The 15,965-nt window shown below is 48.4% G+C and overlaps 1 protein-coding gene across 1 annotated transcript; it reads left to right on the forward strand.

Moving 5' to 3' along the window:
- The first annotated feature begins 14,497 nt into the window (after positions 1–14,497).
- On the forward strand, positions 14,498–15,826 carry LOC112622445 (radiation-inducible immediate-early gene IEX-1). The gene is made up of 2 exons (XM_025382104.1): positions 14,498–14,731; positions 14,844–15,826. The coding sequence occupies exons 1-2, from the start codon at positions 14,522–14,524 to the stop codon at positions 15,102–15,104; spliced, it is 471 nt and encodes a 156-aa protein (XP_025237889.1). The 5' UTR covers positions 14,498–14,521; the 3' UTR covers positions 15,105–15,826.
- Positions 15,827–15,965: the final 139 nt, after the last annotated feature.

A 15,965-nucleotide genomic window follows, 5' to 3' on the forward strand; every position in this document is an offset into this window, starting at 1 on the left:
GTTTGAGGAAACAAATGATCTTTGGGGAGATCATTTTTTTAGGCCTCAAGACCTTAAAGTGCATTCTGGTTACACCACCTCCTCTTAAGAAAAGTAGCTGGGAGCGAGTCCTTGGGCATGGGTCACCCTGGAGATAATCTTCCGGCCCTGACCTCATCTGCTAAATTAGGATCCTTGCTTGAGCTAGGGACAGTTCTCAAGGGCTGGCAAGAGGCCAGTGATACAGCCAGAGGTGAGAATACCCAAAAAGGTTACTGTATCCTGGGGAGTGTGTACACAACCCATTCAGAGTCTCAATGTAAGACATAAGCGAGGACATGAATGTCAGAGCAGTGTAAAACCCCAAAGACAAAAAGAACTAGGTCAGTGGGTTGAATAATAACATTAATAATGAGGATTGTTGAGAGGCAGGAAAGCGTGGAGGTTAATAGCTTTGTCTCTGGAGACAAACTTCCTGGATGCCAAACTCAACTCTGTCATTCCCCTGCTTCACAGAGTTCTGTGCTGTCACTGCACCTATATAATGGGTGTTGCCATGCCCTTCTCTCAGAGGTGTACCATGAAAATTAAGTGAATTAAGACATACAGTTATCCGGGCATGATGTTTCACACCTGTAATCCCACCATTTTGGGAGGCTGAGGCAGGAAGATCATTTGAAGCCAAGAGTTTGAGACCAGCCTGGGCAACAAAGTGAGACCCTATCTCTACAAAAAAAAAAAAAAAAAATTTAATTAGCTGGGCATGGTGGCACACACCTGTAGTCCTAGAAACCCAGGAGGCTGAAGTGGCAGGCTTGCTTGAGCCCAGGAATTTGGGGCTATAGTGAGCTATAACGGCACCACTGCACTCCAGCCTGAGCGACAGTGGGAGATCTTGACTCTAAAAACAAATGAACAAGCCAGGCATGGTGGCTCATGCCTGTAATCCCAGCACTTTGGGAGGCCCAGGCAGGCAGATCACGAGGTCAGGAGTTCAAGACCAACCTGGCCAACATAGTGAAACCCCATCTCTACTAAAAATACAAAAATTAGCCGGGTATGGTGGCACATGCCTGTAATCCCAGCTAACTGGGAGGCTGAGGCAGGAGAATTGTTTGAACCTGGGAGGCAGAGGTTGCAGTGAGCCAAGAGCATGCCATTGCACTCCAGCCTGGGCAACACAGAGAGACTCCATCTCAAAAACAAAAACAAAAAACAAACAAACAAACATGGAGTTGAACCCAGGTAGACGGGCTCTAGCATATATGCTCTGACAAATAGGTATGCCACTGGGCTTTGGAATGAGATAGACCTGGGTTCACATCTAACTCCCATTACTTCTTGGTTATACAATCTTAAGAAAGTGAATTGCTTCATTGAACCTCATTTTTCTCATCTGTAAAATGGGTGTATAGATAAAATAACAGTTGGGGTTATGAAGGCTTAATGAATTGATTTGAGTATAGCTCTTAACACAGTGCCTATGCCGGGCACAGTGGCTCACGCCTGTAATCCCAGCACTTTGGGAGGCCAAGGCAGACAGATCATGAGGTCAGGAGATCGAGACCATCCTGGCTAACAAGGTGAAACCCCGTCTCTACTAAAAATACAAAAAAATTAGCCAGGTGTGGTGGTGGGTACCTGTAGTCCCAGCTACCCAGCTACTCGGGAGGCTGAGGTAGGAGAATGGCGTGAACCTGGGAGGCGGAGCTTGCAGTGAGCCCAGATAGTGCCACTGCACTCCAGCCTGGCTGACAGAGTGAGACTCCATTTCAAAAAAAAAAAACAAACAGTGCCTATGAGGCATCATACATGCTCAGGTGTGTGGGCTAGTGTCACTTCACCTACACCACAAGACCTGGGCAGAGCCAGTCACTACAGACAGAGATGCTGAGCCACAAGGGGTCTGGGCCACCATTGGGCACTGGAAGCCACTGTGGCTTCCAGAAGACCTGCTGGTTCTTCAGGGGGCAGGTTACTGGCCACTGAGACGGCTGCATTCCAACTCATCTCTGTCCCTTGAGGTAATCTGAGTGAACCTGTTCTCTAACAAACATAACACTTAGTTTTGGCATATTTGAAGCAAGAATTTACAAAACGAACATTTTGATGCAGCTTCCTTAAAACAGTTCTGTCAGTATGAAATGGTAAACCACTTTGGAAAAACAGCATAGCAACTTCTTTTCTTTTCTTTTTTTTTTTTTTTTTTTTTGAGACGGAGTCTTGCTAAGCTGGAGTGCAGTGGTGCAATCTCAGCTCACTGTGCAACCTCCAACTCCCTGGTTCAAGCGATTCTCCTGCCTCAGCCTCCTGAGTAGCTGGGATTACAGGCATGCACCACCACGCTCAGCTAATTTTTGTATTTTTAGTAGAAACAGGGTTTCACCATGTTAGCCAGGCTGGTCTCCATCTTATGACCTCATGATCTGCCCGCCTCGGCCTCCCAAAGTGCTGGGATTACAGGCATGAGCCACCGAGCCCAGTCCTTAATTTTTCTTTTTTTTAGAATGGGGTCTCGCTCTGTCTCCCAGGCTGGAGTGCAGTGGTGTGAACGTGACTCACCACAGCCTCGACCCCTGGGTTCAAGTGATCCTTCCACCTGAGCCTCCCAGAGTAGCTGGGACCACAGGCGCGCTCCACCATGCTTGGCTAATTTTTTAATTTTGTAGAGACCAGGTTTCTCCATTCTCGGGAGAACCTGCTCCTGATGTTTAACATGGGTTCTTTTCTATTTCCCAAGTGTCTCAGCTGGGTTGAGAAATAAAGGGAAAGAGTACAAGAAAGAGAAATTTAAAGCTGGGTGTCCGGGGGAGACATCACATGTCGGCAGGATCCATGATGTTCCCTGAGCCGTAAAACCAGCAAGTTTTTATTAGCGATTTTCAAAAGGGGCGGGAGTGCACGAATAGGTTGTGGGTCACAGAGATGCATACTTCACAAGGTAATAAAATATCACAAAGCAAATGGAGGCAGGACGAGATCACAGGACTACCAGGTGAGAAATTAAAATTGCTAATAAAGTTTCGGGGCACGCATTGTCATTCATAACATCTTATCAGGAAACAGGGTTTGAGAGCAGGTAACCTGCCTGACCACAATTTATTAGGTGGGAATTTTCCCATCCTAATAAGCCTGGGAGAACTATAAGAGACCGGGGCTTATTTCATCCCTTCGGCTTCGACCGTAAAAGACGGGACACCTTAAAACGGGGCCATCTATAGACCTACCTTCAGGGCGCATTCTCTTTCTCAGGGATGTTCCTTGCTGAGAAAAAGAATTCAGCGATATTTCTCCCATTTGCTTATGAAAGAGGAGGAATATAGCTCTGTTCCCTCCGGCTCACCGGAGGCCAGTTCAAAGTTACCTCTCTTGTTCCCTGAACATCTCTGTTATCCTGTTCTTTTTTAAAAATGCCCAGATTTCATATTCAAACACACATGCTCTACAAACAATTTGTGCAGTTGACACAATCACAGGGTCCTGAGGTGACATTCATCCTCCTCAGTTTACAAAGAAGATGACGGGATTAAGAGATTAAAGTAAAATCAGGCATAGGAAATCACAAGGATATTCATTGGGGAAGTGATAAGTGTCCATGAAATCTTCACAATTTATGTTCTTCTGTCACGGCTTCAGCCGGTCCCTGAATTCGGGGTCCCTGACTTCCCGCAACACTGCATGCTGCCCAGGCTGATCTCAAACTCCCAGACTCAAGAAATCCTTCTGCCTTTAGGCTGGACACGGTGACACACGCCTGTAATCCCAGCACTTTAGGAGAGCAAGGCAGGCTGATCACTTGAGGTCAGGAGTTCCAGACCAGCCTGATCAACATGGTGAAACCCGTCTCTACTAAAAACACAAAAATTAGCTGGGCGTGGTGGTGCATGCCTGTAATCCTAGCTACTAGGGAGGCTGAGACAGGAGAATCGCTGGAACTCAGGAAGTGCCACTGCACTCCAGCCTGGGTGACAGAAGGAGACTCCATCTCCCCCTCCCCCCCCCACACACACAAAATCCTCCCGCCTTTCCCTCCCAAAGTGCTGGGATCACAGGTGTGAGCCACTGGGCCCAGCAGCGATTTCTTACTAAGCTAAATATGCACCTCGTTATACTACTCCTAGATACATGTCTTCAAAAAGAGTTGTCTATGAATGTTCATAGTAGCTTTATTCATCATTTCCAAAAATAAGAAAAAACCACAATGTCCATCAATGGTGAATTAATAAGCCAACTGTCATATATTTATACAATGGAATGCTATCCAGAAGTCAAAAGGAAAGAACTACTGAATCATGCCATGACATGGATGAATCACAAAAATGTTACACTGAGCAAAAGAATCTGGACACAAAAGAGTGTCTCCTGTAGTTAGTTAGTTTCTTTCTTTCTTTCTTTCTTTCTTTCTTTCTTTCTTTCTTTCTTTCTTTCTTTCTTTCTTTCTTTCTTTCCTTCCTTCCTTTCTTTTTTTTCTGAGACAGAGTTTTGCTCTTGTTGCCCAGGCTTAAGTGCAATGGCGTGATCTCAGCTCACTGCAACCTCTGCCTCCTGGAGTCAAGTGATTTTTCTGCCTCAGCCTCCCAAATAGCCGGGATACAGGCACCTGCCACCACACCTCGCTAATTTTTAGTAGAGACGGGGTTTCACCATGTTGGTCAGGCTGGTCTTGAACCCCCAGACTCAGATGATCCTCCCGCCTTGGCCTCCCAAAGTGCTAGGATTACAGGCATGAGCCACCGTGCCCTGCCTGTAGTTTCATCTGTAGACATTCTAGAACAGGCAAAACTGTAAGCTTAGAGGTCTGATCAGTGGTTGCTATAGGGGATAGGGACAGAACTGACTACAAAGGGATGTGGGGAACTTTTGGGGTGATGGAAAACAATATCATGATGGTAGAGGCCTTTACACAAACTATATGCATTTATCAAAACTCATCAAAAACTACTCCTAAGAAGGATGAATTTTACTGTATTTAAATTATACTTCAATCTACCTGACTTTTTAAAACAAAATGCACGGCCAGGCGCGATGGCTCAAGCCTGTAATCCCAGCACTTTGGGAGGCCGAGACGGGCAGATCACGAGGTCAGGAGATCGAGACCATCCTGGCTAACACGGTGAAACCCCATCTCTATTAAGAAATACAAAAAACTAGCCGGGCGAGGTGGCGGGCGCCCGTAGTCCCAGCTACTCGGGAGGCTGAGGCCGGAGAATGGCGTGAACCCGGGAGGCGGAGCTTGCAGTGAGCTGAGATCCGGCCACTGCACTCCAGCCTGGGCGACAGAGCGAGACTCCGTCTCAAAAATAAATAAATAAATAAATAAAACAAAATGCAGTATCACCAAATACTACCAAATTTTATGTGAAAGGCTCAGGGTCAGAGACAGGATGAGTTCAACCTACAGGGATAGGTTGAGAATATCTGGTTTATACATTTCTTACTGATTTTTTTTTTTGAGAAGTCTTGTCTTCTCCCCCAGGCTGGAGTGCGATGGTGCTATCTCGGCTCACTGCAACCTCCACCTCCCACGTTCAAGCGATTCTCCTGCCTTAGCCTCCCAAGTAGCTGGGATTACAGGTGCCTGCCACCACACCCGGATAATTTTTGTATTTTTAGTAGAGACGGGGTTTCACCATGTTGGCCAGGCTGGTCTCAAACTTCTGACCTCAGGTGATTTGCCTGCCTCGGCCTCCCAAAGTGCTGGGATTACAGGAATGAGACACCATGCCTGGCCACTGATTTTTTTTTAATGATGACAATTTGATAATAATTTTAGGCCTTGTCGAGAGGTTACCAGTGTTAAGATGACTGCATCTCAATGGCACATGCCTCTCCTGGCAATCAGAAAGATAAATAGACAAATGACTATAATATCGTGTGTGTGATGCTTTGAGAGATTTGTATACAATGTAGATAAACTAATTCTGGATGGCAGAGTCAGGGGCGGTTTTTTCCCAGGAGAATAGGGAGGAAAAAGGAAAAGAAATAGAATGGTTATAGGGTCCAATGGGTAAGAGTTTGGCATGTGTGAGAAAAAGGACAAAATTAGAGACGCGCAACATCAAGAAGCAATGGGGGTATTGAAAGAGAAAGCCTGCAAGGTGCTTGGATTTGGGTTGGGAGCTCAGAGAGTTTGGAGCCACTGAAGTTACTAAAGCAGGCATGGACATGGTCAAGGCTGTCTTTGAACGAGAAAGCCCTAGGGGGTATAGAAGGTGAACTGGAGGCACAATAGTTAGGAAGGTGCTTTGTGGCCCGTGATTGTCCCATTTTCACTAAAACAAAATGTGCCTTTTTGGTAGTGAACTGTTCTGAATGCCAAAAGTACCAGGTAAGTTGGTTCCAACTGGAATATTGCAGCCCTGAGGGTGGCTCGGCTGCCCAGTCATTTGGTGCCCCCTTTTTCTTTCCTGAACCAGGGAATCTCAGCTCTCAAGAAATCTATTAATTCAGGCTTCCAGGGCCAGCAACACTTGGTCTGTGTCAGAGACACAGCAGTCACACGCGCAAACCCACACGGTCATGGCTGACTGTGGAGGCCTCAGCAGGGCGGAGGAACACAGCGCCATTTGCAACCTCCCCTTGTGTGCAATTCCCCTACTGTGGTGGGTGGGATTCCCAACCTGGGGAAAGAAATGACCAAGTGTCTGGGAAGGGAAAGTGTCATAAAAGAGCCAGGGCCCGGGAGCTAGGATGACGGTGGCCTGAGGCCCAGACACTCTAGGGAATCCATGAGGCGTGGAGAGAAAACATGAGGGAAAGCAGAGCTACTGTCTGCCCGGCCCAGCTTCCTCTTTTATGAGCTCATGGTCAAAGCCAGGCCAGGCAGAGGGTGCTGGCGATTGAGTGAGCTTGTTTTTTCCCTAACTTGGTTCTGAGTCACACATGGCATCTATCCTTCCCAGAAAACTGCCTCAGGGCTCACCCCTTGGCAGCCCACCAAGCCCCAGTACTGACACGCGATCCCCACTGGGTAGGGCCAGGGAGCTGCAGACGGGCCAGCCCCAGCACCTGCCTCCGCCCCTGGAGAGGCCTCTTGGGGAATGAACTGTCCCTCCCAACCTTGGAAGAAAAGAGCCTATGGCAGCTGCTTTGGAGGGTAGGCCGGAGGCACGTCCAACTTCTGAGCACACATGGGAGACACTGCTGAATCATGGGGTTTCAGAGGAGGAAAAACATTAGAGAGCCTTTAATTTATGCCTTTCACTTTGTAGATCGACTCATCCAGTAAATACAGGGTGTCTGAAAAGGCCGGACAAAAGGGGAACTACTTTATTTGTTGTGCAGTTTTCCCCTATGATTATGTTTTGACTTAAATCTCAAATTCGCCAATGGCTGACATTGGAGCTGTCTACAGAGAGATGCAGGCTGCTTCCCACGAGAACAACACCGTAACAGTAATAACATCAACGATCCTGTATTTCTAGCCTTTTCAGCAGCCTGTATTGATTGACAGACACAGTTCTGGGCACTGAAAATCGAGCAGTACACAAGATAGATAAAGTTCTACTCTGATGGAGTTATAATCTGGTGGGAAAGAAACCAAGACCAAAGGAGGAGCCACAACACTGGGGTCCTAGGAAGCCAGCTTTGGCAGGAGGACAGGAATACTGGGCCCTTTTCCAGCTCCCGGCTCAGCTCGTAGCAGCCTCCGGGGTAGCTGGGTTGAGTTGGGCTGGGTCAGGCTGAGCTGCATCCCAGGGTAGGGTCACTGTGCCACTTTTGTGACCTTGCCTTGGTGCTCCCAGAACTCTTGCCATGGTTTTGCGTCAGGGGAACTGCCAGGGCCTGATGTGGGGCCTCCTAGAGCTTAGATGAACATCTTTAGGGGTCATTTATTAACTTGCTACCTAGAACTCACCACCCCACTCTACACCCATGCCTCTAAAGAATTATTCCAGCTAAAACGTAGGTGGGAGGGGGTGTTTAAAATCACCTGTTCCTTGTCAGTATAGTGGTGAGTAAAAACAAAATTTTTTTTTTGGCTGGGTGTGGTGGCTCACGCCCGTAATCCCAGAACTTTGGGAGGCCGAGGGGGGCGGATCACCTGAGGTCAGGAGTTTTCAAGACCAGCCTGGCCAACGTGGTGAAACCCCATCTCTACCAAAAATACAAAAATTAGCCAGGCGTGGTGGTGTGCACCTGTAATCCCAGCTACTCGGGAGGCTGAAGCAGGAGAATTGCCTGAATCAGCACGTAGTTTACGTGCCCAGCTAAACTACATTTTTTAAATAAAGAAAGGCCAGACTCTATGGCTCATGCCTGCAATCCCATCACTTTGGGAGGTTGAGGTGGGAGGATCACTCGAGCCCAGGATTTTGAGACCTGCCTGGGCAACATGGCAAGACCCTGTCTCTACCAAAATAAATAAAATTAGCTGGGCATAGTGGCATGTGCCTGGAGTCCCAGCTACTCAAGAGGCTGAGGTGGGAGGATCACTTGAGCCCAGGAGGTTGAGGTTGCAGTGAGCCATGTTCATGCCACTGCACTCCAGCCTGGGTAAGAGAGTGAGACCTTGTCTCAAAAATTAAATAAAGACATACATAAAAAATAAAATCACTCGCATTAGTTGAACAGGAACTAGAAATGCAGAAGTCTTTGCTTCTCTGGGGAAAATAAAGAGCCACAAAATCTGCCTGATATGGAGAGGGAGGGAGGGAGGGCAGAATAAAAAGAGAAAGAGAACTTGTGTCGCCTGGTGATGTTAGCAGCTGGAGGTTATTTTCTCATTCCAGTCCCCTACTCCTGGGTTGGCTCACTGCTGCCCATCCCTGTTCCAAAGCAGTCCCTCTTCTCATAATTATAATAATGCCCCTGCTCCATGCAAGAAGCACCTACTATGTGCCCAGAAGGAGTACGTTTATATTCTTAATCTTTGCAGTTACCTAGAGGTCAACTTGCCCATTTATCAATTGAGGAAACAGATTTTCAGCAACATTAAGTAACTGGCCCAATATTGCCTAGTTAATAAGTAGCAGAGCTGGCACTTAAACCCAATTTCCTCTAACACCACTAGGTTACAATATGTTCTTTCTGCTATTCCATGTTTTCTTTCTATCTCAAACCCATCTCAAGACAACAAGTAGTTATTGAGGATCTACTGAATACCAGGTGCAGCTAAAAGCTTTCACTTGTCATTCCCTGACCCCAGGACCCTGGCACAGTCCCTTCACCCTGCTTTCCTTTCTCAGATGCTCCCATTTCCAAATCTCTGCCTCCCTTTCCCCTGCCCATTCTGCCTCCGCCAGTGCCCATTCCTGCCGTCCCCCATTCTGGGCCTGTGGTCAGCAGTGCAGTAGTACCCAGGTGGGGCAGCAGGCCTGACTCACTCCTGTGTCAGGGACTGTAAAGGGCGCGGGCCAAGGCTTTGCTGTCGCTGTCGTCACTGCACGATTGTTCCTGATTCAGCGGCAGATCACCTGAGCCACACCTGAGTACCACCAACCTCCTCTTTGAAGAGCAAACATGGGGGCCTTAAAGGAACATGGCTAGATAAACAGACCTCTCTGGAGATGAGGTTTAGCTCCTCAGAGGAGATAGATTTAAGAATATTTATTAAGCTCCTACTAGGTGACAGCCAAGTACTGGAGACACTACAGAGATCTAATGAGAAAAAGGTCAGATGTGGCACTGTACGCTCGTGGAGATTATATTCCAGTAGGTGGGACAAACGACAGCAAAAAGTAAATACATAAAATGATTCCCCAACGTGATATGTGTCACGAAGAAAAACAAGGGGCTGAGAAGGAGGTTAGCAGTGGTGATGGATCAAGGTAAAGGTCAAACGAGGGAAATGAAGGAACATGGTGATCTAGGGGAAGATGGGAAGGAAATGAGGAGGAGAGCTGGAAATGGAAGAGGCTGAGGGCCTGCTTCTCCAGGATCAGGGCAGTGGGAGCCAGTTCAGTTTGCTTGTCTCAGCCCCCGGCACTTTCTGTCCTTAACTCATTCCCCAGCCTGCACTCCCCCACTCCCTTATTGGCTTAATGATTCACCCCCAACCTTTCCCTAGCTTCCTGTGTGGCAGGAAGGGGCAGGAGCAGAGCCCTGGGGCTCTGAGGGTAGCAGGAATGGGAATGGGATTGGTTGGGAATGGTGAGCAGTCCGAGTTCTCAGGTTTTCTCTTTGTCCCGTTCTGGTGTTGCCGCAAAGAAAGGTCTCTCTGTGCCAGGAGGACAGTGAGGATAACTAGACCCAACTGCAGGCCCAGATTCCAGATGTGGGAGGTAGTGGCAAAACAAGATCCTGGCATCCCCTTCATTTCCCCTCCTCTGCCTAATGCCCTAGAGAAATTTTCCATCATAAACAAGTAATGCATTTTAAACTTTGGTGCTGTGTTCTCTCTCCCACCCACTTGTTTTCTTCCATCATCACTAGCTCTCCCTACTCCCAATTTATGTCTGCGTGAGTGTGAGGGTCTGTACACATGTGTAAGTAGTCATGGGTTTATGTTGGTCATTGTGTAGCGTGCGAGTTCCGAGTTGCCTTGGAATAAGGATGTTGGGGGTGGGGGTGGGCTCCCTGTGCTTGGGTGTAAATGTAAGAATGATGGCAGGTGTGAAGGCAGGCATGGGAAAGCAATGCGCCTTTGTTTACAGAGGAGGTGTGTTTTATGCAGGCCAGGAAGAAGTGTGTAATGTGGAAGGGATCTTGTGTATTTAGATAAGAGTAGCGAGTATAAAATAAAGTGACTTGTAGGCCCAGGAATTGTACACACAGCAGTAGTGTATCTATTTCTAGCCGGTTGTGGCCTGTCCTCTTATTTGTGTTCCTACATGTTCTTGATTGAAAAATCCGTGTAAGTGTTTCCTAAATGGGAAAAGTGTTTGCTGTTTGGTGTCTGTGTAAGAATTGTCCCAGCTTTTCTAAAGACGTTGTACATTTGTATGAGTGGTTTGGAGGAGTGTAACCACATCTCAGAAGCTTGGTGTGACCCAGCCAAGGTGGGGATACTATATGCACACCTACAGTTGTACATTTCACCTGGTGTTTAACAAGATTATTGAGCAACTGCTGCCTACAAGATACCATGCTGGGTTCTCTGGAGGACACAAAGACGTGTATGACACAGCCTCCAATGGAAGACATCATATGTGTATTCACTTTGTGCACCAGGCTTAAAATGATGGTGGAAAGATCTGAGCCAGATGTATTTCAAATCTCTGGAGTAATCTCAGATCTTTTCATCCTCTTGCTGTCGGCAACCCTCCCTCCCCCATGCTCCCTTCCCCTAATGATATCTACCTCATTGCCCAATTCTGATTATCTTATGCTAGGAATGTCTCTTAGGGCCACCTTCTCAGGCTCTTGTTACCATCTACCTGAGCCCCTCCAATAGCCTCCTGTCTCCTGCCTTAGTCTCTCCCCATCCAGAGCATCACTCCTCATCCCAATCAGTTCCCTGCTTGAATTTTCTTCCCTTTATCTCATCCAGCAACCCACAAGCTCTACAGTCTAGAGTGAAACCCAGGCTCCAGACCTAGCAGCTCTGCTCTCCCCACTCTGCCCAATTCCACTCCTTTCCAGCCATTATTACATCCCACTACTGCCTTACAGGAAACTTACTCTGAGATTGTTTTTCTTGTGATTCCCCAAACACATCTTGTACTTTTCCAGCTCAAAGTCTTTGCTAATTCCATTCTTACAGTCATCCTCCACATCTGAATTTGTCATATCCCACCCACTATTCAAGATCACCACCAGTGCCACTCTTCCATGAAGCCTTCCCTGATTGATTGGACAGATGTGAACACTAGCTCTTTTGGGTCCCCCTTAACACTTAGTCTTCAGTTTTCTTAGTTTTTGTTTGTTTGTTTGTTTGTTTGTTTGTTGTTTTTTGAGACAGGGTCTCACCCTGTCATCCAGGCTGGAGTGCAGTGGCACGATCTCAGCTCACTGCATCCTCTGCCTCCTGAGTTCAAGCGATTCTCCTGCCTCAGCCTCCGAGTAGCTGGGATTACATACATGTGCCACCATGCTTGGCTAATTTTTGTATTCTTAGTAGAGACAGGGTTTCACTATGTTGACCGGGCTGGTCTCAAACTCCTGACTTCAAATGATCCACTCGCCTTGGCCTCCCAAAGTGTTGGGATTACAGGTGTGAGCCACCACGCCCGGCCTTTCTTAGGATCTTCAAAAAAGCTTGCCTTTCCTTCAGGCAGAAACTCAATGTAACAAAAAAAAAGAGAGAGAGAGAGAGAGAGACCAACAGAGAGACAGACAGATAGAGAGCTCTCCTGGCCATGTTTCCCTCTTCATGCTGGAGGGTAAGGCCCTCACAGCTGGAGTATCAGCTTTATCTGGCTTTCCTCAGGGAGCTGCATGACACAGCACTTATACTGAAACTAGCCTCAGGATTCTCAACAGCAGTACCCTCAACAGAGGGCACCTGAAACAGGTGAATGCTCAAAAGATGTTAAATTCTGCGCGGTGGCTCCCAGCACTTTGGGAGGCTGAGGCAGGCAGATTGGTTGAGCTCAGGAGTTCAAGACCAGCCTGGGCAACATGGCAAAACCCTGGCTCTACAAAAAATTATATATATATATATAATCAGGAGGCTGAGGTAGGAGGATAGCTTGAGCCCAAGAGGCAGAGGTTTCAGTCAGCCGAGATCATGCCACTGCACTCTAACCTGGGCAACAAAGCCAAACCCTATCTCAAAAATAAATAAATAAATAAAAAGTTAAATTCTGTGTCCATGAGCAGCTGTCTGTAAGGAAGTTATGGAAATGTGAATCTGCTTTAAGTTGAGTAATTACCATTACTGTAACATTTGTATGTCTCACGATTTAGAATGTTCTTCCCATAAATTTGGTTGTTTGACTCACAGCAAGGGGCAAATCTAGATGGCTGCTAACCTATTGCCTTTGTATTTGTGGCCCTCTGCACTAGCCTTTATTTGAATATTTCTGCACACTCCTAAGAGAGTAGTTTTGCTGAACTGCCCCTATACAGTCTTTGCACCTTTGCTGTGCACGTGTGTTGGTATGTTCATGTGGTATGTGTTTTCCTTTTTTCCAGGATTTCATTCTTTTTTATGGCTGAATAATATTTAATTGTGTGTTGTTATTATTTTATAGTGACAAGGTCTCACTATGTTGCCCAGGCTCCTGAGCTCAAGTGATCCTCCCACCTCAGCCCCCCCAAATGCTAGGATTACAGGCGAGAGCCACCATGCCCCACCATTGTATATTACTTTTTTAATCTTTCTGTCCTTTTTTCTCCCCCAACTTTTATTTGAGATTTTGGGGTATATGTGCAGGTTTGTTACCTAAGTATTCTGCATGATGCTGAGGTTTGGGGTACTGAGCATAGTACCCAGGTACTGAGCATAGTACCCAATAATTTTTCAACTTTTGCCTTGCTCCCTCCGTCCTTCTTCTAGTAGTCTGAAGTTGCTGTTGTTGCCATCTTTATGTCCATGAGTTCTCAATGTTTCCCACTTAAAGTGAGAATGTGTGGTATTTGATTTTCTGTTCCTGAGTTAATCCGCTTAGGATAATGGCCTCCAGCTGCATCCATGTTGCTGCAAAGCACATAATTTCATTCTTTTTTGTGGGTATGCAGTGTGTGTCTTCATATGTGCTCAGGCAGGCAAGTTTGTGTCTGTGTGTGCTACTGTGTTCATTTCTCTCTTAATCTTGACTATTTCTGTAACGATTTCCTTCTTGGGGAGTGTATTTTCTAAAGATACGTACAAGTACATGAATGTGCACATGTAACTGGGTCAGTGTTGTAGCAGGACGGCCTGATCTCCAATAAAAAGCCCTATTGGCAGAGCGCGGCGGCTCACGACTGTAATCCCAGCACTTTGGGAGGCCGAGGCGGGCAAACCAAATACCACACATCCTCACTTATAAGTGGGAACCAAACATTGGGAACTCATGGACATAAAGATGGCAACAATAGCAACTTGAGACTACTAGAAGAAGGACGGAGGGAGCGAGGCAGATTACGAGGTCAGGAGATCCAGACCATCCGGGCCAACATGGTGAAACCCCGTCTCCACTAAAAATACAAAAATTAGCTGGGCATGGTGGTGCATGCCTGTATTCCCAGCTACTGGGGAGGCTGAGGCAGGAAAATCGCTTGAACCAGGGAGTCAGAAATTGCAGTGAGCCGAGATCGCGCCTCTGCATTCCAGCCTGGCGACAGAACGCGACCCCGTCTCCAAAAAAAAAAAAAAAGCCCTCTTGGGTCCCTAGTGCTGGGGCCTGTGAGGGATCCTGTGGCTAAACCATCTCCTAGGCTGTCGCGAACCCCTCTCCAGATGCCACATGCCCCGACATGTGCCTACAGCCCGGGATCTCACCCACCCCCACTCGCGACTCACACACTCAACGTACAGTTGGGCGCCTAGGATTGCGCACGCCAAGTCTCCACCCACTCCCTTTGTTTAATCGTTGGAATTTCCAGACCGCTGCTGCCAACCGCTCCCCAGCTGCGGGAGGAGGAGTTAGAAGGACCCGCCCAATTTCCAGGAGCCCATAAATTAACTCTGCCGGCAGCCGGCCTGCACTTGGCCTTACACTCCGCTCAGGGCACCATGTGTCACTCTCGCAGCTGCCACCCGACCATGACCATCCTGCAGGCCCCGACCCCGGCCCCCTCCACCAACCCGGGACCCCGGCGGGGCTCCGGTCCTGAGATCTTCACCTTCGACCCTCTCCCGGAGCCCGCAGCCGTCCCCGCCGGGCGCCCCAGCACCTCTCGCGGGCACCGAAAGCGCAGCCGCAGGGTTCTCTACCCTCGAGTGGTGAGTATCGCCGAAGTGGGCATTCGCGGGGTGTGCTGCCCTGGAGTCACTGGGGAATGACTCGACTCCAGAGGCCTCGACATGACCTGTCTCCTTTTTTGTCACCCCTTAGGTCCGGCGCCAGCTGCCAGTCGAGGAACCGAACCCGGCCAAAAGGCTTCTCTTTCTGCTGCTCACCATCGTCTTCTGCCAGATCCTGATAGCTGAAGAGGGTGTGCCAGCGCCCCTGCCTCCGGAGGACGCCCCCAGCACCGCATCCCAGGCGCCCACCCCTGTGCCCCCGGTCCTCGAGCCCTTTAATCTGACTTCGGAGCCCTCGGACTACTCTTTGGACCTCAGCACTTTCCTCCAGCAACACCCAGCCGCCTTCTGACTTTGACTCCCCGCACTCCCCAAAAAGAATCCGAAAAACCACAAAGAAACACCAGGCGTACCTGGTGCGCGAGAGCGTATCCCAAACTGGGACTTCCGAGGCAACTTGAACTCAGAACACTACAGCGGAGACGACACCCAGTGCTTGAGGCGGGACTGAGGCGCACATAGACCGAGGCACAGCCAAGCTGGGGCTAAGCCCGGTGGGAATTAGAACGTCGTTAATTTATTTCTTATTGCTCCTAATTAATATTTATATGTATTTATGTACGTCCTCCTAGGTGATGAAGGGGTGTACGTAATATTTATTTTAACTTATGCAAGGGTGTGAGATGTTCCCCCTGCTGTAAATGCAGGTCTCTTGGTATTTATTGAGCTTTGTGGGACTGGTGGAGGCAGGACACCTGGAACTGCGGCAGAGTAGGAGAAGTGGGGAGGACTCGGGTGGGGGAGGACGTTCCGGCTGGGATGAAGCCTGGTGGTGGGTCGTAAGTTTAGGAGGTGACACTGCATCCTCCAGCATCTCAGCTCCGTCTGTCTACTGTGTGAGACTTCGGCGGACCATTGGGAATGAGATCCGTGAGATCCTTTGATCTTCTTGAAGTCGCCTTTAGGGAGAGGCTGCGGGGTAGAGGGTTGGGGGTTGGTGGGCTGTCACGGGGCGACTGTCGAGATTGCCCAGTATGTTCTGTGAACACAAATAAACTTGATTTACTGTCTGCAGTCTTGAGTGTATCTTTGCAAGCGCCGACTCCCCACTCCTCCCCGCCTTCAGATGGCAAGGAACGGCGGGAGGCGCCGTGGCCCAGTCCCCAGCCCGCGCACTTCCCTGGGCCCGGGAGCTCCTTTTCCTGGAGTCAAC

The sequence above is a fragment of the Theropithecus gelada genome, chromosome 4 (assembly GCF_003255815.1).
Source record: "Theropithecus gelada isolate Dixy chromosome 4, Tgel_1.0, whole genome shotgun sequence".
Classification (NCBI taxonomy): domain Eukaryota; kingdom Metazoa; phylum Chordata; class Mammalia; order Primates; family Cercopithecidae; genus Theropithecus; species Theropithecus gelada.